General features: G+C 39.0%; 4 protein-coding genes and 1 long non-coding RNA gene across 9 annotated transcripts; 1 reads left to right on the top strand and 4 right to left on the bottom strand.

The window, feature by feature from the left end:
* Positions 1-1,439: 1,439 nt before the first annotated feature.
* LOC141807463 (lipocalin-like) lies at positions 1,440-2,987 on the bottom strand. Its single transcript, XM_074693507.1, has 6 exons — positions 2,817-2,987; positions 2,466-2,605; positions 2,294-2,373; positions 2,099-2,212; positions 1,912-2,013; positions 1,440-1,826 (listed from the first exon to the last, which is right to left on the bottom strand). Exons 1-6 carry the CDS (start codon positions 2,910-2,912, stop codon positions 1,807-1,809), a joined length of 552 nt encoding a protein of 183 aa, XP_074549608.1. The 5' UTR covers positions 2,913-2,987; the 3' UTR covers positions 1,440-1,806.
* On the top strand, positions 2,857-17,003 carry LOC141807465 (uncharacterized). Its single transcript, XR_012599843.1, has 4 exons — positions 2,857-2,982; positions 10,872-10,977; positions 16,594-16,721; positions 16,865-17,003. It is a non-coding gene; the product is annotated as an uncharacterized LOC141807465 (long non-coding RNA).
* On the bottom strand, positions 5,284-10,169 carry c8g (complement component 8, gamma polypeptide). The gene is made up of 7 exons (XM_074693505.1): positions 9,860-10,169; positions 8,127-8,263; positions 7,585-7,652; positions 7,396-7,503; positions 7,147-7,251; positions 6,923-6,958; positions 5,284-5,455 (listed from the first exon to the last, which is right to left on the bottom strand). Exons 1-7 carry the CDS (start codon positions 10,040-10,042, stop codon positions 5,436-5,438), a joined length of 657 nt encoding a protein of 218 aa, XP_074549606.1. The 5' UTR covers positions 10,043-10,169; the 3' UTR covers positions 5,284-5,435.
* On the bottom strand, positions 10,334-12,845 carry msrb2 (methionine sulfoxide reductase B2). The gene is made up of 5 exons (XM_074693506.1): positions 12,476-12,845; positions 11,850-11,947; positions 11,523-11,599; positions 11,143-11,290; positions 10,334-10,989 (listed from the first exon to the last, which is right to left on the bottom strand). Exons 1-5 carry the CDS (start codon positions 12,591-12,593, stop codon positions 10,858-10,860), a joined length of 573 nt encoding a protein of 190 aa, XP_074549607.1. The 5' UTR covers positions 12,594-12,845; the 3' UTR covers positions 10,334-10,857.
* armc3 (armadillo repeat containing 3) lies at positions 13,751-20,848 on the bottom strand. Of its 5 annotated transcripts, XM_074693500.1 has the most exons (17): positions 20,749-20,848; positions 20,488-20,543; positions 20,180-20,297; positions 19,691-19,816; positions 19,487-19,555; positions 19,210-19,385; positions 18,835-19,029; positions 18,515-18,698; positions 18,270-18,422; positions 18,076-18,184; positions 16,840-17,089; positions 16,572-16,708; positions 16,122-16,290; positions 15,928-16,028; positions 14,693-14,854; positions 14,291-14,453; positions 13,751-14,208 (listed from the first exon to the last, which is right to left on the bottom strand). In XM_074693500.1, the coding sequence occupies exons 2-17, from the start codon at positions 20,533-20,535 to the stop codon at positions 14,002-14,004; spliced, it is 2,367 nt and encodes a 788-aa protein (XP_074549601.1). In that variant the 5' UTR covers positions 20,536-20,543; positions 20,749-20,848; the 3' UTR covers positions 13,751-14,001. The 5 variants fall into 5 exon arrangements, with proteins under 5 accessions (XP_074549601.1, XP_074549602.1, XP_074549603.1 ...); XM_074693501.1 differs by lacking the exons at positions 15,928-16,028; positions 16,122-16,290; XM_074693502.1 differs by lacking the exons at positions 16,122-16,290; positions 16,572-16,708.
* Between the last annotated feature and the right edge of the window lie 1,124 nt (positions 20,849-21,972).

Genomic DNA, 21,972 nt, shown 5'->3' with positions numbered 1-21,972 from the left:
GCCTTGGGACTAAGCCAGGGGTTTGAATTTCACCAACTAAAACCACTCATCTCTATGTAGCTCTCAATAGCTAGTGCAGTGTATGGTTGAGCACTTTATTTATAAAATCTCCTGTTATCAGGATGTCACTTTAAAAATTCTTTCAATCTGACATGTGGGATTGAGTATAACGTCAATGTTTTCTTGGTTTAAATTGTGCTCGACTGCCCCCCTGTGGACACATAGCGTACTAACAGGACGTCCACAGTATTTGGAAGAAATAAATGCCTCATTTCTTGAGTGCTGTTTAAGTGTTTGTAAACGTTATCAGAAGTTAATACTTGGCCTTACTAAGTAATAAATATAATGTCCACTGGTAATAATTACAAAGACAAATAAATAGGGTGACCCCTTAATATGAAACCTAAGACTATTGTACCCCAGATGTTAGAATATTGGAGTAATACGTAGGTGACAAATATGTCTGACATGGGTACATATGGGTTTTCAATTTTCAATGAGGAATTCTCTATACATGGTAAACAGAATATTCAGATACTATTCATTCATTTATCCATTTGTCATTTATTTGTATATATCTATCTATATTTGTTTTTTAATGTCTTGTTTTGTTGTGTTTTGCTTTGTTTTTACCTTATGTGTCTTGTGTTGTTGTTGAACAGTGTATGTTCACCAGTAGTGCTCCATGACTTTCCAGGTATGTCAGGGCCATTAACATAGTATCCTATGGAGCAACTGGTTGAGGTCCCAGAGCCATTAGCGTCAACCAGAGGTGCCCTTCGTTAGATGTTGATGGGTTTTCCACGTGACGTCATCAATTTGAGACTAGCAATGGTGGAGACACGCTCATAACAGAACAGAATAAAGCCCGCAAGTATAGTTACTCAAAGGGAAAGTACTGCTTCATGTTTGCTGCTCTAATTAGGTGGACCGAGACTAATTCATACATCTTCATTAAGCAAATTCCCGAAATTCAGGATGTGGGATGCAACCAGCAGACCGAAGAACGGAGGAGTTTGTGGCTATAGACCCTATCAGGGTTTCCAAGGCAATAATCTACAACGTTTGAGGATGTTCACAGCTTCCTGTCAGGTAGGTCATATTCTCTGCCTACAGCATCATAAAATCACTCTTCAATATAAGTAAATGTGTTGTGATAGAATTCACCTTTGATTGGGAGGTGTTTTTTTATTGAAGTCTCTCTTTCCTGCTGTCCAAGTCACTCGGTTTTTGATGCTGTGATATTTGTCAACCGTTACAAGTCAACAGATATTAGATGGCATATGTCAGTACTATTTGTTCTCAAAAAATGTCATCTCCTAAAATCCCCAGAGGCAGATCAAGTAACCGCTAGGGGGCGGTGTTTGGCGCAGTTGGTGTTAAATATTCAGGTTTTGTGTTAGCGTTTCTATACAGAAAGAAATTCTCCACGCAAGAGCATTTGTTTAATGTTTTTATTGGCTACGAGCTTGTTGTAAACAAAAAAAGGAGATCAACAGTTACAAAAAGACATGAAAAAAGTAAAAACAGTCAGCATTCACAGTCTCACATATTCATCCCTTTGTTTCACCCTCAGCCTTTTGAGTTTCCGCTCCGGTGCAGCAGTTAGTGCGCCAAGTAAGAGCTTGAGGTCTGAATTAGGAAAATGGCCTGGTCTTTGGTTTGCAGCAGGAATTGAAGTACATGCGTCATTGTCTCAGATGCTTTGAAATGTCATAGACACCACTGTTAAAGGTATTCAGATGGTTCTGAGATAAAGCCTTGGCAATTGTGCAGATTGGAGGATTGGCAGCAGCAGGAGACTCCTCAGACCTCAGGGCACTCACCTGTAGAAACACATAAGAGGTGAGTAAGGGTCACCTTTTTATGAATAACATCAATGCTTTCACAATAATATGGTCAATGACATACCATTTTCCGGGAGTATGGCAATGTTTTCTGCGAGGACACCAGTACCAAGGGAGAACTGTGTGAACTTCTGCTGCAGGGCATCACTGACCACAGGAGTGCGGCCTACATAAGTGAGACAGGAATGTTTAATTTTTGTCAAATATACAAACATATGCATTAAATTGTGGTGTGAATATCGGGGACTTACTGTAAAGCTTGTTAAGGACCTCAGACACCCCCTCCTTTGTCTTGATAGTGTGGACCAGAGCATAGTCCTCATACATAACATCAACAATACGCATGTCGTTGTCATTCTTCCAGACTAGGGAATGAAAATTACTGATTAGACAGCTGCACCTCTATGAGTCTGTCTCTCATTGAACATGTGTGGGGCTGTACTCACTCTTGCTGTGGAAGGTGAAACGTCCAGGAGTATCTGATTTCTGAGCCAGATGGGTCATTCTCCAGCAGGTTCCATCAGCACTACAGGACAGGAAATGGTTTGAGTCTATGTTTTCAATGTGGGTTTATTTTATTCCTGCAAAGATACATATTTTGATTTGAGCTTCACTTACTTAAGGTTGGAGTATGAGAGGTCCATGTCTCCAGTTTCAGTTGGTGTGACTACAGCAGTGCCCATCTTCATTCCTGCCTTGTGGTTCACAAACCACTGAGCATTGGTTGCAAAACCAACAAGATACCACTTGCCTGCCATCTGGAAGTTGGAAGAAAGGCAAATTTAGTTCATCTTTATGTACTTAAATTGTAGATTATCAAATTTCTGCTTTCATTTGTTTCCTCTGTATGAATGTTTCTAACATGTCATCTAACCACACATACTCCTGTTTAATCCTTTTGCTTTTCTTATATTAAGTACACAGGTAATCAGTGTCTCTGACGGCTCATATTTGATGCTCTGTTCTTACCTTCTGCAGGTCAAAGTCTGCTACAGGTGCAACATCAGCAAAAGTGGACAACACGCACATCAGCGCGGCCAGCATCCTCAGAAGTGCGCTCATCATGGCTTCTCTTCAGTGTTCCTGGATCTTTCAGCTGGGTGTGAGGTTCTAGGAAGGAGTGCAGCAAACAAAGGTGACGGCAGGATCTTTATATTCTACTCCCCCATCCTATCCCTCCTCCTTCTTCCTCTTTCTCCTCCTCCTTTTCCCTCAGCTATTGCTTGTTTTCTGCATTACAAAAACTCCACGGTCTTCACTCACTGTGATGCAAATCACCGCTGTTACACAACTGGCACGTGTGGATGGAGGAGGAGGAGGAGGGGGTGGTGGTGGTGGAGGGGGGAAAGGGGTACATAATAGGGTTCTTTTACTACCCCTCCCTTTCTTCCTCCTCACTCACTCTCTCATGAATGCTTGGACTATCAGAACATCAGTTTGGTAACAGTTTAGATTACTTAACCATATGGCACACAGAAAGCTCCAAATGAATACACAAAGACATTAACTTTGGAGCTTCCTATAAAATGTCTGAAATTACCCTTGTGAACTAAACTCTACTTGTGACTAAACTTTTAAAAATTACTTTCATGACTAACTTAAGTCATTTAAAAAAAATTTGTAGTTAGATCAACCATGCAGTAGAAAAAGTGCAGTGTAAAAACAATAACAGGTTGTAAGACAGATAGAGTGTTACTTCACTTCCTTTATGGAGCCTTGATTTTATATTAACATTGAACAAGCGAAATTTGCAACACAATCATGTCCTCTGGCCTTTGTTAAATCACATTCAATGAGAAAAATAAAATTCAAGCCTTCATCATCTCGCTCAACGCAAAGTGTTGCCTGAAGCTTTGTGTATCATGACAAATTACGCTCTCTGTGTTGAGAATTTTCAAGACATGCAGTGAGTGTTATACACGTGTGCTTGCTGTTAGTTCTTCATTAACACATTTTGATGACTATCAGAGCTTTCTTTGTTCGAGCAGGCGCTGACTTGCGACCAGCTGGTTATGTAACAGACAAACTCACAGGACAGAGGTGTTGGGTGGAGCCAGCAGCAGCTTTAAGATGCATATTTGGTAACCTAGTTTTGTAACAGAACTCTCCTAACCCCTACAGGGCTCCACATCTGATCTGCATTAACTCCAGCCCCTAACCCCCCTCCTGTGTCCTCACACACTCCCTGAATGCACAGACACACAGTGATTGTTTCTCGAATGCTTCAGTGCTTTTCTTTGAATCATTCGATATATTTCAAGGAAATGGTAATAAAGGTCATACATAAAGTAAAGCCTATTTTAATGCAAAAGGCAAAACAAAGAAGGCATTCGTGTCAAAATGAATTTGTTGTTGGAAAGAACAGGTTGAAAGCCAATCCATTTTTTTGGAGGTGCTTCAATAATATATCTGAAGAATATACACACCTGTTCAAAATTTAAGACCAGTTGAAATATTGCATGAAATTACATTTTGCACTGTTGGAATTTAATAAGTTTCATGGAAAACATGAAATTGACCAGCTGACCCCAACTTTTAATGATAAGCTCCAAGTAATGTCAAAAAATATCTTCTTATGCTAACTGTTGAAGCAAAATCAAAGTTACACTGTCAGTGAAAGACATGTCAGCCTTGTAAAATCTATGTTTCAGTGACAAGTTGACACGCTGTGGGAGGGAAAAACTTGAAAAAGTATTTGTTGTGATTTCAGCATGAGCAAGCATGTTTTTCCTCTCCTTTACACTAGTTCACACCAAAGACTGTAAAAAAAAAAATATGGTCCGCTTGCTCCGCTTGAAGTGAGGTCTCCTCAAAAACTGCTCCCCCTGTTGGCTGGCTGCAGTATAGGTTAAAAAATCTGGCTTTACAGCCATTCCAGATGGGCTGTGGTCAAACTTTTAAAAATTAATGCTCATCATAGAAATGTTTCTCACGTCCGATTGTTGTTGTGGTGATTTGAAGATATCATTTGGATGTGTTGTATTCAAGTCCTCTTTTTTTCTGAAAAGTTTCATTTTCATTTGTTATACAAGGTTAAAAACAAGGTTTTAAGTAACGTTTAATGATGATAATGACAATCACTAGGTGGAAGATGTACCCTTTTTGTAACCAGTAGAAGTAGTATGTAGAAAAGTATAATAACCACCAGATAAAAAAACCTGAGATGGAAGTAAAAGTATCTGACTTTAACTACTTTAGAAAAGCCCTTCAATTGCAGTAAGTGGAGTATATTATCAGTTACTTCCAACAATTACCAGTTGAACAACTAAAGAGGAACGAGGAAAAAAGCATAAATTACACTCAGTCCTGCCCAGAAAAGCATGTTTGTAGTCAATATCAGCATATTATCAGTCAAAACCCCAGAATTACAACTGTTTAAAAACAAAATAAAACATTTCATTTAAACATCATTAACTCATTTATATATTGTCTTTTATTTAAATCGAAATGGTAACATTTTAACATTGTAAAGACCTTGCAGCAGTTCTGCATCATCTTCTCTGCTGTTGTTCACGTTTTAAAATTATTAGTATTCAGTTGTTCACGTGAGAGTTTCCTAACACCGCAGGCCTGGATCCGTCTGCTTCTTCAGCATGTGGGAACACAGTCTGTAAAAATAAAAGGTAATAAATTTAATTACAAAGAGGCAGGGCTGCTGTTTTCATGCTTTGGAGATTAGATAACATGTTTTTGACCACGTTTCAGTAATGATTGTTACACAAGTTGCATCTCACACATGCACAGTCCACAGAAGAAAATGTGGAAGATTTTGTGAAGGGTCAAAAGAGGTCAGTTTTTTTCCCAAGAGAGCTTTCTCTGCTCTCTTTCTCTCTCTCCCTGGAGCAAGGCTTTGGTGTCCTCACCAAATCCATATTTGCTGTACTTTTCCTAAAGTTCATGCACAATACCAAAGTTTCTGAAACTCCAGAAGGTATTTTGAGGTCATTATCAATCAATACAAAAATATAATCCAACAACCAACAGTAAAACTATGGTGGTAAGCTATTAATCATACACATGCTGTTGCTGGTAAATGATAAATCTCACTTGTAAAGATGTCTTGTTGAAATCATTGATTCGGTCACTGTAACTGTAGCATTTCATCATCTCTCTTTGTTTTTCAGCAGAAACATATCAACACTAACTAAACCAACCATTAAAATCTAAAACATCACAATAATTTTAAGTGAGAACTGATAGATATTTAACATATAACAAATCATCAATGTGAATTCAGCCCTGGGGGAAATTCAGGCCCTATGGGGGCGGAATTGAGCCACACGTTTGAGTATGTTTGGTGCACCAAATTAAGAATGCACTGCTCTTTACCTGCTGAAAATTAATATTCAAAAATGGCAAGAAACGGTCACAGTATCCTCACGAAACTTGCTAAAATGATGAGGTCATCACATAAGGGTTTCTTCATGACCGGTTGAAGGGGTTGGCCTCAAACACCAAGGTCTGCCCATAACTCTGACTGTAGGGGGTGGGGGCTTAAAGAGACAGCAGCTAACACAAAGGGTTTTATCCTGAAATAAGGGTTTTCTAAAACACCAGGGTGAGAAAATTTTGGCTGTAAATCATCCAGAGTTACTTCTAGGGTTCCAGATGAACAGTTTAATGCCTAAAAAGAGCATAATTCCCCCTCTTCAAAGTTACAGTTACAGCATTATGTAATCAAACACAGTTACTTGGAGCTTTTTTACTATGCTTGCACATCGATAGTCTTAGCTCAAGTGTTGTTTGGTGTGTGTTTTCTAAATCAAAGAATTCAAACATCACTTCTTCTTTGGCCTTTTTATTTTTCCCTAAGGACATCAACACTTTGTTTTATCATCTCTTTTTTAATAAGACGTTTGCCAAATGATTTCTTGCACTGATGATCCTGAGTTGTCATCCATGAAAGAGTGCATTGATTAGGGGGAACTCTCTTTTAAGGAACTTGTAAAAAAAGAAACAGAAGGGTTACCTTGAAATTGGACAAGTTGCATTTCCTCTGTTTATATCTGTCTGATAATTCTCAAAGATTTTCTCTTTTAAGAAAAATGCTTCCTACAGTGTTTTATTTTACTCACTGATCACATGATCCTGGTCCACGTCACCACAGTGACCTACAAAGTGGAAAAATAACACTCTTTAAAAGAGCAGAAAAGCCAGAAGTAGTTCATAATTATATTTTAACTCTTTCCATACACCTTAAATGTATACAACCATCAAGTTGCTCAGCCTAACTTTTCTGATGCTGTTGTCAATGATTGTTTCATGTTATGTTTAAGATGTTTGCAGGTGATGAACGTACTGTAAGTAGGGAAGGGGAAGTGATAAGCCAATCCAAAATTTTGTTTTTCAGCAAGCTGCTCAAACTTTGTCAACACTGGCTCTGACAGGTCGTCGACAGATCTTCCTGCATGCAGAGCAAAAAAAAAAAAAGCATTGAAAAGCAATCATGGCAGTCTGTTTACCAAAGTTTCACATGAATAGAAGTAAAACTCTACTTAAGGTCGTGAAATTGAAAACTGAAGTGAAGTCGTATGTCTGGGGGACCCACCATACAGCTTCATTGTGATCTTGCCCTGTTTATGGTAATACATGACGGCGTAGTTGTCATAGTCCGTATCCCCAATCACAATTTCAGTGTTGAGCTCAGGACGAGTTCCTAAGGGAGACGAAAAAGACCTCGGCTGAGTAAAGAATCCTGCTTACAAGTCATCAGATATGAAAACTGAGGGACACTAACCTTTGAGAGTCATCTTGCCTGGGGTGGAGAGATGGTAGACCTGTAAAATCTCCCAACACTGGTGATTACTGAGAAGAGGAGAGAGTTCACCGTTTTATAACATCAAATTTTATTTGACTATAATTATAAACCTTTTTTACATATTGTTATGTAACTCAACCAGATGTCTCAGCCCAAGGCCTAAGATTGGGGTAGCTTAAGAAAAGAACCAATAAGACTGTATCCTCAAACTGTGTTTGTAACCTTAAAATCACAACAAAGGTTTCTTGGAACGTCCCCAAAACAGCCCCACGGATATTTTCTTCTTCTTGTGCAATGTGCTCCCTGTGATTCTGTTAAGTCCGGGTCAAGATGACCTGAAAATATTTGGAATAAGCTGTCTGGATGAACTGATCCTACCTCCTCCTTCCTGTTTTTGAGGAAAACAAAACCAAACACATGTGGTTTAAGATGAAGCAAGGGCACTAAAAGAGAAAGTCACAGTGTAACTGCCCCCTCTGCTGATAAATCTAAGTACTGCAGAGTCAAACATCTCAACTTACTGACGTGTTTTGGTGCTGACAGACAGTTGTTGGTCAGCGGCAGTGAGGGTCATGACTGTGGCCTCCACCTTGGTGCCATGGTTCATCAGGAATGAGCATTTGGAGGCAGTGTTTAAGAGGTACCACCTTCCTGTCATCTGCAGGATATGAAGCAGAAAAATGTATCAAATAAAGTACCTGAAGAGATAATAGATACAAATAGAAAAAAGTGACTTAGAGATGTTCGTCTAAGTCAGATTGCCTCCTTAAAATAAAAGTTCCTACAATCACTGATACATTTTTCATCTTTCAGGTGATTCATAATCCCTTCTATTAGATTCAGGTTTTTGCTTTTAGGAGATCAACACCATCACTTGGTTTTCTTTGCCCACAATCAAACAAAGTTTGAGTACCTAAGTTTCTATTTCACAATTATTTTTCTTTTATTTATCATAGACTCACAGTTTTTTTTGTGTGTGTGTGTTGGGCCCAGTTTATTTGTTTGTCTATCTTTTGATAGAGTTAGTGGATGTCTGAGAGTCTCTTTCTATAAATCTTTCATAACACAAAGGGTTTTTCATATCAAGTGCTGTTTTGGCTAGTTCCCCACACCACAGTCCCTGTCCTTCAGGTTTTGTTTTAAGAGAAATGTAGCAATAGTGTTACTTGATACATCTGCTTGTTGTCTTCACACTCTATTAAAGAGGAAATCTCCTTTATTTCCAAACCCACCAGATAGACAATTACATCAGCGTATGAGCCCCCACAATTGTCCACTCCCAGCATAATAACATGTTTAGATATTTCAGGATCTTGCACAACAGAAGATTGCTCAAACATTTTCTTTGACTAGAAAATATAAAGGTTACATTGGAATTTTCTTTAGCTCTTAGCTTCTTCCTTCTCATGACTTTTTTTCTCTTTCATTTGTTTGATTTGCAGTTTGGATTTACAGTGATAAAAAAAAACTCAATGTTTATTTTTAGTATGTTACTTTTAAGCTGTATTGCTATTACAACTGTTGACTTACTACACAAAAGGCTGCATAACACATGTAATGCTATAAGGCACAATTTAATAATTTAGCTCAGTTATGTTTTTTCCTTTATGATGTGTCTGTGTTGCTATGTTCTGTACCATTCTACAACAATTACAATGTGAAGCTGCATTAACTGAGGTTGGGGAAATGTTATGATTGATCCTGGTTTTATGACACAAACAAGACAGAGCAGCATCAAACAGGTAGTGGGTTAACAGTACATTGAACTGTTTGATGTGGTACACTCAGGCTGGAGCTGCACACATCTGGCCCAGAAGGGTCAACATAACAAAATGAGACCTTTGAGTCTCACTTCAAAAATGGCCCGATAGATAGATAGATAGATAGATAGATAGATAGATAGATAGATAGATAGATAGATAGATAGATAGATAGATAGATAGATAGATAGATAGATAGATAGATAGATAGATAGATAGATAGATGACATAAAAATCTAAATGTTGAATAGTCAATGAAAATGAATAAAGCTGAATTAGCTCCTGATGTGCTTCTTTTGGTGGTTGAAAAACAAAGAACTGGTGCTTGATCAGGCACTGGCTCTGGAACTGGATTGGTGGTACATGGTTATCAGCAGAAAAGGCAAATCTCTTAAATTTTGGGATTTCGCACAACTTCATACACATTCATTAAGATATTACAGAGATGACACAGGCACATGGTAACAAGCGTGCTCCAGTATCCAGTATCTTACCCTCTCCATGTCAATGTTCTCTGCAGGAGGGGTGACATCAATGGGCTCAACCTTTGGCTTCTTACGAGGTCGTCTTTGGGGTCTTGGCCGTCTCACAGCCCCACCTACAGCCTCAGTGTAGCTCCACAAACACACACACATCAATGCTAACACTGCCAGCATCCAACGCCATACTCCAGCCATTATAGCGCAAATTACTGCTCTACTGCCAAACCACTACACACTATCAGATGGGTTGTCTCCTTCTGTTGGACTCGTCAGGTGCCTGCCTTTACCCTGTCTATAATTCTCAACTATTCTCCTTACCCAATCTGCCTCACTCAGCCCAAAAGAGACACAGAAGAGGTAGATAAACAAAAAAGGGATCAGGAGACAAACATTGTGAAACAGAGGATGGCCCGTTCTGTGTTAAATATTAACTTGGTTTACTGGCATTGATAAGGCAACACTACAGATCTGCTGCATGCAAACAGCCATAAACTGTCATTAAGTATTGACTAAATATCTTCATAACATCAGTGAAGAAAAACACAAATTCAGAGGAACACTATCGTTATCATTTATTGATGAGTTATGAGTCAGTTGAGTCAAATCTGTTCTTAACAAAAGGCTTCGAACTGAAAAATACACAATGTAGCAATCCCAGTTTTCTTCCAGTGTTTTGAAACCTGGACTGCTCAAAAGACTGGGTCCTCTTGGTTTCACGTCATCGATTGAACATAAATTAAAACATACAGTATATAAACTTTACAACTCAGTGTAGTTTGACATTTCTTACTTCAAAATTAGCCAAGCAAATTAAAAATGCTAAATGGATTATTTGTAACATCGGGAGGTTCAGCACTGTGATGACATACCAAACTACATCTAAGATCAAAATTCTCACACAAAATTTTCAGCTCAAAATTTGCCAAAAATGAAAAAATGAAAGCCAAAGGTGTATTTTCAAATATACAGTAAAGATGTTTTCAGTTGTTTTATAATGTCCATGTAATTCCTCACTTCTCCTCAGGCATCTCAGCTTTGTGGTTTTCCCTGGGTTTAAATATGAGCCCCACGCTGTTGATGCAGAAGCGCTGACCTGTTGGATCTGGTCCGTCTTCAAACACATGACCCAGGTGGGCATCACACTGTATCAAACAAATGCTGAAGTTAAGAACAGTTAAGTCTTTCAGATCTTTACAGCAACTTTTGATTGCAAAAGTGTACACTGCAGACATTGATATTAACAAGAAAAACTGTATGGATTGAACGTGAACTTTGGCCTAAAAGTTGAGACTCACATTTTTACAAAGGACCTCTGTGCTAGCAGTTCCCAGGCTGTTGTCCGGGCGACGAATGATGGAGGCGTGGCTTTCGTCCCTCTCCCATGTCCCATGAGCCTCTTTGAATGCAGGCCAGCCGGTCCCAGAGTCATACTTAGCCTCTGAACTAAAAGGATAAACTCTCATTAAATAATATACAGCTAACCTGTTTTTTTTATCATTTCACAAACAAAAAATAATTTTGAAAAAGAACTTCTTTTTCATTGTCCTCTTTGCTGTTAGGTTTTACCAGAAAAAAATAGTGAAAAAATAGTCACTTTAACATGTATTTAATAACAGTGTTGGTTTGTTCAGTGCATGTGTTATTATTCCTTTAACACCTTTCTTTGAAGTGTTACCTGAAGAGTGGAGAGTCACAGCAGACACAGTGATACATCCCCACCTCATAATGGTTCAGGTAGATCCCACTAAAAGGCTATAACACACAGTGTTAGAACAAAAACACAGCAGTGATAATTGTTGTTGTCTTTGTCCTTCAGCTAATGATTAGTTAAGCTCATTACTGTAAGTTCATATCTGGACTGCTTGACCCTGACTCTGGTACAACAATACAGTGCTGGGCAAAGTCCACCTTTGCTGCAGTTTATGTTATAACATGTGGGTCAAATCATGGTGGTCTGACACACTTAACTGTAGTGATGTGCATATGGAGAATACAGTCTCACCTCCTCCGTCCCCTTCTCTCTGGTGACGACATATTGCTCTGGGGTCAGTTTCTTATGCCAGTCTGTGGTCTTATTGTAACGGGTGAGGGACTGCAGACCTGCACAGAACAGATGTTACACTGAAATTATAAAGACCATCTACATTTGTTTGAGACGTACACTGCAAAAACTGAAATCTAAGCAATTACTTATGTAATTTTCATGTATGTATGTATGTATGTATTTTATGTAATGTCTTTTTAGACTTACTATGAGCCATTCAAGTCCAAAAAATTTCCTATTTCATAATTTCAAGACATTAACATTTGCTAAGATTTTAGGCTTATATTCATACATATAACTGTCATAATACCATATTAACCAACGATTTCCTATAAGGATTGTTCAGTTATTTAAACCTTATCTTAACTTCACCCCAGTCAAAATTTCTTCTTCTGTTGATACCACATATTCAACAATAACTTAAAGCTGATAGTATCCTGGTAGATACTTTACAACAAGTTGAAATGTAAGAACCAATACTCATAACAATGCAGCATGGTGCACCTGCTGGAGTCAGCAGACTAATACCAAACAGAGTTATGAAGTAGTAACCGACATAAAGTTAACTGAGAGGTCCTCAGTACCTTGAGATGTGCTCACAGGGCGGATGAATACAGGGATCCTCCTCGGTATCACTGTGGATCTGGCAGCAGCGTGCTGAGAAACTAACACGAAAAGTCGACGAGCAGCGAAACGAGACATGTTCTCTGCTGTGGAGTCAAGAGTGTCTGGAGTCAAGTGTACACATCACAGGAAGCTAAGTGCTGCTCGATGGGTCGGATTGTTCACGCTGCGGCGGGTTCGCTCTGGTCCTCCCCCGGCTGAGGCAGGCTGCTCGCTGGGTGACCCGGTCAAAAATATCACTCCTCCAGATATGTAGTTCAAAGTCGACTGGGCTTCACAACGTTTTATTGCCGGATATGTGCACAGGACATAGCATGGGAGGAGCAGCTTAAAGTAGGAAAGTTTGTTTGAAGGAAAGAATCATGGTGATTCTGTGACCTTTTGTTGATTTTCTTTGCGACAGCGAGAAATAACCAGAGCGTTTAAACGTACTGGGGTTGTGGGAACCCTAACTGACAGAAATGCGACATTGAGGAACAATGTTATTCACAGTAATCCTACTCAATTATTACTTGGGTAGGTTTCAAGCGATTAAAACTTCTTTTTTTTAACCCCGAGATTTATGTCTTTTTGGTCACTCCATTTTTGCAAAAAAGAAAGTAAAGCAATACAAATTTTACTACCACAGATGGAATCGGCTGAGTCTAACATTTGAAAAAAAAAAATCAACTACTGCATAAAATCACATTTTTAATAATGTATGACTTTTTTTGCTCTTGTAAAAATTATATTATTATTATTTTTGTTTAGTTTCTTATATAAAGACATAATTCTTATTTCAAGAAACTTAACATGCAGTTTTTTCTTGTCCCTAAATCACGTTTTTTTTCTTTTCAACCAATTTAGGCATAATTTTTGTCTTTTAACTTTAATGAAATGAACCATTTTTCTGTATTTGTCAGATAAATGTGGCTCATATTCAGTCTTATTAGACCAATTTTACTGTCGTACAAACCTTAAATACTGGCTCAAATTTCAGTATTTGCAGTGTGCTAAAGGTCTTTTTCAGTATAGATCTTTGTCACAAATTTATTTGAATGTCAGAAAACAAAAATATTTTTAAACGAAGTTCTCTTTCACCTTTATTCTACACAGAACCCCTTCTTATGTTACAGTGTGGTGTGAAAATATTCACAATATAACAGCTCAGACTCAGGAGAAATTTAGCTACATATATTCCCATTAGGATCTGGTTCAGTTTCTGTATTTCTTCCACAAAACCTGTTCATGGTTGAGCAGTTCAACATTAACCTTTCATTTTTTGGTATCCACAAAATCTTACTGGAAAAAAAAAAAATTAAAGCGACTGCAGCCCGGGACTGTTGTAAATAAAAGTAGTTCAGGGAAAATCAATTCAGCCATACAGCCCAGTGTCATCTGATTGTTTAATGCAATATCATACACAAAACACACATCAGTATTAATGATCTGTGAAGCAGCTCATTAAAGTGCCCTATCAGTCAGTATGCCATACTACAGTGTTGTTTTATATAGTCTGGTATAGCTCAGCAGCAGGACTCTTGGCCTTCAGAAGGCTTCCAGGCAGGTGCATGAGGTCTACTATGTAGCGGCACGGCTGTGACCAGTTTCTGTTTCTGGATGGATTCTCATCAAAGAGGATGACCTCGTTCCACGCCCGGTTGTACTCGCCTCGCACCAGAGTGCAGCTCAGTCCAATGCAATCCGCCAGACACTGTCAAGTTACACATTTGAAAGAAAAGTTTTGAACAAAGGGTTGTATGTGTAAAGAAAGAGCAGATGAGACCATGCCGTACCTTGAAGAGAAGTGCCCGATGGCAGTAGATTCCCTTTCTGATAAAACCAAGAGGAACCACATTGGACTGGAACTTGAACTTGAGCTTGCTGATGTGAAGCACCCATGGGAACTCGTGCAACTTTTCCATCTTCACTGCTCCTCCCATGGCTGAACTGACCAGCCTGATGACAGAAATCCATGCAAGGAGAAAATGTAGTACTTAAGTCTGAACTTGTTTGATGCTATTCTTCAGTTTGTATTTCTCTGAGACCGAGCTGGTGTTCTGCGTACTGGATTGCACAATAAGTTCTTTAAGTCTGAACCACAATCCTATAGATTTTAACACAATTTTTGCCAACAATTTATCAGAAAATTCCCTCCCCTCTGCATGCAGTTTTCACCAACTACATAAATCTGTCACCTGGCCAAGGCAGCATACTGCTCTTGCTCATCGTTCAGCTGTAGGATGGATTCCTTGGCCTTCTTAGCCAGTAGCTGTAATGAAACGTCATCCATCATCTTTTTTTTTGTCAGAGGCTCAGGCTGGGCCTCTTCTACCTGTCTGTCATCCTCCTCTTTCTTCCTGAGGAAGGCAATAAATTAAAAGAGATATAAGTCAGTGTCTTCAAACAGGTATGTGTGTCATGGTGGCCCCATGAAAATATGTAAAAATGGGCCCCAGTATATACTTCACTTCCATAAATGTACTTTTTATGGCTTCTGTCAATCAGTCATGGGCCCTTAGGCCTTGTAAGGCTTTAGTTAAACAGAAGAGTCTTTCCTTTGTGTGTGTTGTTTTTTTGAATGCCTTCTCATGACAGATTTCTGAAAAAAAGTATGCCAGCACAAAGAAAAAAAAAGTTCTACAACAGAGCTGTGAGTGCAAACTATTTAAGCAGGGACAAAACATGAAACATGCATGTGTTTGTACATTGGCATCTCAGGTCACATTTCATCTTAGAAGATGACACGAAACACTACTTTAAAATGCCTGATATGCTGTTAGTGTGCATCGAGGAGGAATAGAGTAGGGGGGGGTTAGTGGAAATAGGCTGGATGTGAGGCACCCCGAGGGGGCACTGCTCTCTCTGGCAATGTTAATTAATCAAAATGCTGAAAGCATGTGGGATTAGAAGAGTGTCATGAAAACTTCAATACACACTATTTGATTTTTTTGTGTGTATCTCAACTCACGGGTAACCTACGTGCTCGTCATTTTAAGTTTGCATATCACACTTTTGCCACATTCAGAGGTGCGTGTGTGTGACTCCATCAGTTTTAGCACAAAGACTCTAAGTGTGTTTGCCATCTTAAAAAAAAGGATAGTTTGCCCTGTGAGGCCATGCTAACGGGGCACACTGAAGGCATCTGGGGGGAAAAGAGAGAGTAGAGGACTGGATTGGAGTAAACAAGGGGGGTGGTAGTAACAGGCACAATACTCGCTGCCTGGTAGTGTAGGAAGTCTGCCAAGTCTTATTTTTGCATTTTGGCTTCAACACTTGTTGCTTGGTTAGTTTTTCCGAGTGCCTCACTTGACTTGGAGAGTAAGGAGCAAAAGACAGTGTGGGGAGTTGCGTAAATACTTATTAGCTTTTCCCTTCAATTTCTCAAGATGTTTCCAAAAATAATAACTTGCAAAACAGTCATGAAACATACTCCGCTGATGTTGCAGTGTTAATAAAAATGACTGGGCGATGCTGGTTCACAGGCTGCTCAGACAGCTCCTCTAAAGTCAGAATCCTCTGACCTGCACATGCCTAAAAGATGGGGAAAAGGTTCAAGTTGAAGCTTCTGATAATGAATTGCGTGCATGTCTTTCGGTTTGACTCTTTCCCTGTTGATATACATACCTTCCCAGCATCATAGAAGCCCTCACTGATATTGTCAGTGGATGTTAAAAACCCTGTCAGGCTGTATTTAACCGACAAGTTAGAGTTAAGCAAGCTGATCATTGCCAACTCACTAAAACTGCTCCGGCGGTTAACAGATTTGTTGATTTCCTGAAGAATTTCCAGAGCTCTATGGCACAAAATAAGAGAACACATATTATCAGATGTTAATGATAAGTAAAATTATACGAGAACTAACAGACTCGTACACATGTTCAAGATTCAGCAGCATGCCTTGTGCAGTTAATCACTGAACTGTCCTATACTGCCATCTACTGGCTGTTAAGGAGAAAACACTGAGTTGGCAGCAACGCACGACACTTAACTTTTATTCTGCACCACTGGACAATGCTGGTCTATTTGAATATTTCATGACTTTACTTATTTTTGTGTTAAAATTCAGTCTCTCACCCAAATTTGCACATCTCCACAGATATGGTCCGATCACTGGCACAGACACTGACAACCATGCATGCATTATGCAGCAAGTCCCTGTGATGGGTGTGCAGCAAATTGACTAATGGTTGAAGGCCTCCAGCTCTATGAAGCTGTTTAGGAAAGGTAAGGATGTGAATAATTTAGAGAATTCTCATGGGTTTAAAAAATAAAGAAAAATAATTCTGCAAATTTTTCACAATTTAAATTCATGCATCTCCCTGGACAGTTACTATAAACTTACCTGTGCCCGGGCCTCTGTGTCACAGGTTAGCTCTGCTAAGCAGTGTGTGGTGTTAACCAGGACCTGTGTATTCGTGGATTTCAATAACTCTGCCAGAGCTTGTACAGTGCCATGTGACAAGATGCTGCAGCGAATGACCTCCTGTTCTGCCATGTTGGCAAGCGTGGCCACAGAATTGGCCACCATTCTCGGACTGCTTCCACTGAGCTGCTGGACAAGGAGCTCATGGCCTCCTGCCTCATATACTGCACTGAAGAAGAGCACGGAGACAGAGGGGATGTTAGGATCAAAAGTAAAATGCAAAATATTTTGTGTTTTCTTTTACCATTACATCTTCAAAGTTCTGCCTGATCCTCTCATCTTTTTCAGGTGAGTCTTAGCTTCATTGTAAATAGTAAACCCTCTTTGTGAAGTCTTAGCTTCATTGTAAATAGTAAGCCCCCTTTTTGGCGAACTTCAGTTGTATTAATTGTGTGTATAACAGCATTAAATTAAAACCAATAGTCTTGTGATCTGGTTGCAACTGATGTGGTATCACTCTGTGGAAACAGTGCTCACCTGCTAAAACAGTATGTATCATACAAGCGACATTCACCTGACATGTCCAGAAAAGATGTCTCATTATGTCTTAATCTACAAAACTTTGCCTGGATTGCTTCGAAAATATCAAATATCTAAAAATAAAAGTTTTTCTAGTTTCTTTAAATTAGAATAATGTCTCAATTCATGAAACTCAAGCAATTTTTTATTCTATTGCAGGATTTTTTTTAGTCTTAACAGACAATTCATGCATCATTTTTGTCTTTTAAAATATAGAACTAAGACATTTTTCTGGACATTTAAGCTTGAACCAATGCTCTTTATTATCTATACAGAGAGGTTTGTTGGCTGCAATTTCATGCAAATATCTGTTTCATGAATCACTGTCATATTACAGAAAATTGTGCTCTGTTGGCTTTAAATTTCACCACACAAGCTTTTTTCTGCATCCCCATAAGCCTGCTAATATCTGATTGGTCAGCAATCCTCTGACCACAAACTCCACAAAAAATGTGGTCTCATTCACGTATCAAAATACAATTTAATCCAGAATTTGTGAATTGAGATTACTCTTGATACATATATAAACATTTTGGGTCATTTGTTCTTAAATATTCTGAACTAATCCATTTTAATGACTCTCAAGCTATAACTCTCTGTTGAAATAAAAATACACTCAGGTTGTGCAACACTTACCGGGCATTGAGTGTGTTGCTATCTGTGAGGCTACAGAGGGCTTGTGTTGCTGCCTCTCTCAGAATCAAACTCTCATCATTCAACAGCTGTACAACTGCAGGGATAGCTCCTAAAACACAGAAATACAAGTCACAAACAAATTTAAATGCAAATTTGTTGTTGATGTTGATTGCAGTTGTGTTAATGAGCAGTACCCATGTCTCTTAAACTGTCTTTGCTCGCATGATGAAAACTCATGGCAAACACAGCCTGGCATGTAGATGTCTGCACACTGACATCACACACAGACAGAAGCTCTACCAGAACCTTCTCTATGTTCTGTTTGTGGAGGAGTCCACGATTCTCAGCTGAAACACAGATAAAACACACACATGTAGCTGAAGGGTGAGGTATTTATACCCTCATTGTTGGGAATTCTGAATAACATAATTATTCTCACAGCTCTGAGCAACCCTGGTGATGCATTTCACAGCACTGGACTGGATCTCAGGCGTGCTTGGGTTGAGAATGAACTCCATAAGCTTTGTCAGTCCTCCATCCTCTTGGATCAGATGTAAACTCTCGCTGTCACTCAAACAGTTAGCAACAACCTGTAGGGCCTCAGCATGTAGGTCACTGAATTCCTGCAGGACATAAAATGTTAGAGTGTAAATAATGTCAAGGTCTTTGAATTGAATAAAAGGTCTAAAACAAGTGGGAATTTAATGGGAAACATTTTCTAATATTGGTGCTAAAACAAAAGCCATTACACACACATACAATGTTACTGAGGATATCCATCAGTTTTTCAAATCCTTGCTCTTCCCTGAAGGTGTTGCGAGAATCTTCATCAATAGTTACATTTTGGAGAATCCTTAAAACCAGATGCTGAATGACAGGGAAGTCTGACTTCAGCAGTTCCAGTAGAGGAGGGATCCCACCGAGCTCATGTACAGCCACACGACTCTGATAGTCCTTTTTATTCAAAATTCAGCAAAGTTAACAAGAAAAAAGGAAAACAAATTACCAAACTAAAGATGATGTTGACGATGTGGCAGTAGTATTCTGATTACTGTGTTTTCAGTAAACTTAAATGAAACGTGTCTTAAATGGGGAGACGGCATGCTTTATAATCTCTTCCAGGCTTAAAGTTACCTGAACCAGGTTGAAAATTATCTCCAAAGAGTTCTTCTTAACATCAGGATCTGGGCTGGAGAGTAGCTGGATCAAAGGTGGCAGACCCTTGTTGTCAGAAATCTGGACCTTACAGACAAAATCCACTGACAGGACAGCCAGACAAAGTGTTGCAAACTCATGGACAACTATATCTTCTAAAAAGGAGATAAAATGCATTGCTTGTTAATTTTCATCTTTTCTTTTGTTTTTGCAGCTATTGCACAGTAAATATCAACTTTCAGTCCAAATTACTCACCTTCAAGTGACAGCTTGTCAATGATTGAAGGAATTGCATCCATTTTTTTCAGAACATTCTTTACATCACCTTCCATCAAAAAAGAAACAGAGCAAGCAAGTAATTAACAACTGCAAATCAACCAAATATTGAATTCTTTTACCAATTAGCAGCTCTCTAGCTGAGTAAGGATGCAAATCTGCATTGGTTTTGCAAGTGACTCACTGTGAATGGACATAACACCCAAGGCTATGAAGGCGTTGCGTCTGACTAGCTTGTTGTTGTGAGTGATGAGCTGGCATAGAGGCTCCAATGCCCCAAGTCCCAGCAGAGAGACCTTGTTCTCATCTCCTAACAACAGGGGGAGACAGTGACATGTAAATAACGCACAGTGACACTCAGGCTTTGGTGCCTGTGGGTATTAATAATACATCACTTAGGTAACAAATGAAAACCTGAAAAAATGAAATTGAATTTAAAAAAGTAAAAGTGGGAATTAAAGCTAAAATGGGAAAATACATTTTATAATAGTGTACAAAGACATTTATTTCAAATGAATTAATTATATTTGTTGGCTGTTTCTGTTAGGTTTAAGAATTACCTTTAATGGTGGACAGACTCGTTATTTTCCCCAGTACACGCAAAGAAAAAAAAACGTTGTGATTTCCAATAGCAGGACTCTTAAAGACAATCTATTGTGGCAGCTCACAATACCTTTTTCAGCAAAAGTGTGGATTGCCTCACAGGCTTTGACGAGAATATCCTCCTCTGTGGAGCTCAGAAGCAGCACTATTGTTTCTGGGGTCTTGCCCTCAACAAGAACAGGTTCAAACTAAACAAAAAGAGGTATGTGTACTTTATTTATTCATTCCTGGTTATCTTTATGTATAACAGAAGAACAGTCAGCAAAGTGGCTGTGGAAACCTGTTTCCCTGCACAATTAACTCAATTTACGAACACGCTAGCAACGTTTTCCAAAAGTTAAGGATCAGGACACTTTTAATACATTTTTTTTATCTTACCGTGTCCTTCGGGGGACTTTCAATCTCCTTCTTCCCTTTCTTTCCCATCCTGCCGACTTAGAAAGCACATACATTATAACAATAACTTACTTCATTGTATTTACACATCGCAGTGTTGGCATTTCAACGCTGCACAACCGCAATTATGACAGTACCTCTGCTAGCTTAACAACATTGCTAACCTGACAGCCATCCGAATATTTAGCAGCTTATTTATGATCAAATACAAAGATCAGTGTCTCGAGTATCCACCAGGCTTACCTGTTCTTTCAAACTAAATGAAAGCGAAAAGATAAAGAGTTAGCATGGCAGCTAGCCAGAGGAAGCCTGTAGGTGTTTGGGGAAAGAAGGTTGACGCTGTGTTGCTAGACAACCGGTGTCACGTTAGGGACACAAAGCGTTTTCCTCTGTACCCGTTAATGTTTCTGCAATCTATTTTAATCTTAGAACAACTCAGACAATAATGGTCTAAATATGAACCGGAGGGATAGTAAATAACACTGTCATGCGTGTTTTTAATAAAAAAAATCCCTGTAAACGTACCCAAGGCATGGAGGTTAACTGTAATCTACAGTTTAACCTACAGGTGCACAGAAAAAGTGTGTGAATCAGTGATATATCGGATTATAGTCATCTTTTGTGTTCTTATTCTTGGGGGCTAATTTAGACTGGTTATAGGAATGCATAATTTAGTTATGAGCTCTTAATAAAAAAAAATCAAAGACAAAATGTTGTAATTATTTTGGGTAATCCCCTGATTTAGTGTGCTGTGTGTCTCAGGATAGGGGTCTGTCCTGCCCAGGATATAGTAGAAGTGTTAAGATAAATGTGTCTCTGCTGTGATGTGTGAGTCATAAAATAAATGAGCGCTATACAGCATCAGCACTCTGATGTCTCCTGCTCAGAGAGGTACTGACACAGCAATGTGCCAGGGGAAACAGCACAGTATGCACCAGAAAATCCAAATGACCTCTAAAGACATTACCTCTGGTGGTGTGGGACGTCATCGCTCTGCTGCCTGAAATGAGCCCCAGATTAATCTCAACCAAGGCAAGAAAAGGGGGGGGGATAGATGGGATGTACATTATTTTTTAAATTGCTAATGCATCATTAAACTAAGCACAATCACAGGAGTATCCAGAAGGGTGGCCTTGGGTGGCATGCCCCCCACCACCCCACCCGAATCCTGATTTGCCAGTCCTGGTACCAGCCAAAATCCTGATCAATGATTGCATTATTATCATTATTATCATTATTTATTTTATTTTATTTCTTTTAATCAAAAAATGACATAGGGACCCGGGTTTAACTTAACTATTTAGACTATTGATGTAGCTGGGGCTTTCTTTTTTGTATTTAAATCTCTCACAATTTACTTGTTTAAAGAGTAGGACAGGCTTCAGGTCACCTCTTCACAATATACAAAGAAAGGACAGGAGCATTGGTAGAATTTGTTAAAGATATTAATGTAAAAAGCTAAACAGT

This window comes from Halichoeres trimaculatus, unplaced genomic scaffold (assembly GCF_033239565.1).
Source record: "Halichoeres trimaculatus isolate MK-OKI-2021-1 unplaced genomic scaffold, fHalTri1.1 fHalTri1_scaffold_18, whole genome shotgun sequence".
In the NCBI taxonomy this organism is placed as follows: Eukaryota; Metazoa; Chordata; class Actinopteri; order Labriformes; family Labridae; genus Halichoeres; species Halichoeres trimaculatus.
Note: the sequence above shows the minus strand (reverse complement) of the source record. Positions and strands in the feature narration are given on the sequence as shown.

Excerpts from the sequence above, each read along its gene's own strand:
- msrb2 (XM_074693506.1), bottom strand. The coding sequence starts at position 12,593 with ATGTCTCGTTTCGCTGCTCGTCGACTTTTCGTGTTAGTTTCTCAGCAC. Across the intron at positions 11,948-12,475 it reads CCCTGTGAGCACATCTCAAG|GTCTGCAGTCCCTCACCCGT; the intron begins GTACTGAGGACC and ends TGTTCTGTGCAG. Across the intron at positions 10,990-11,142 it reads CAGAGGTCCTTTGTAAAAAT|TGTGATGCCCACCTGGGTCA; the intron begins GTGAGTCTCAAC and ends TGTTTGATACAG.
- armc3 (XM_074693500.1), bottom strand. The coding sequence starts at position 20,535 with ATGGGAAAGAAAGGGAAGAAGGAGATTGAAAGTCCCCCGAAGGACACG. Across the intron at positions 18,185-18,269 it reads AGACAGTTTAAGAGACATGG|GAGCTATCCCTGCAGTTGTA; the intron begins GTACTGCTCATT and ends TCTGTGTTTTAG. Across the intron at positions 17,090-18,075 it reads AGCAACACACTCAATGCCCG|TGCAGTATATGAGGCAGGAG; the intron begins GTAAGTGTTGCA and ends GCTCTTCTTCAG.
- LOC141807463 (XM_074693507.1), bottom strand. The coding sequence starts at position 2,912 with ATGATGAGCGCACTTCTGAGGATGCTGGCCGCGCTGATGTGCGTGTTG. Across the intron at positions 2,374-2,465 it reads CTCTCATACTCCAACCTTAA|TGCTGATGGAACCTGCTGGA; the intron begins GTAAGTGAAGCT and ends CCTGTCCTGTAG. Across the intron at positions 1,827-1,911 it reads TGCCATACTCCCGGAAAATG|GTGAGTGCCCTGAGGTCTGA; the intron begins GTATGTCATTGA and ends GTGTTTCTACAG.
- c8g (XM_074693505.1), bottom strand. The coding sequence starts at position 10,042 with ATGGCTGGAGTATGGCGTTGGATGCTGGCAGTGTTAGCATTGATGTGT. Across the intron at positions 7,504-7,584 it reads AGGCAAGATGACTCTCAAAG|GAACTCGTCCTGAGCTCAAC; the intron begins GTTAGTGTCCCT and ends CGTCTCCCTTAG. Across the intron at positions 6,959-7,146 it reads CTTCCCCTTCCCTACTTACA|GTCACTGTGGTGACGTGGAC; the intron begins GTACGTTCATCA and ends TCCACTTTGTAG.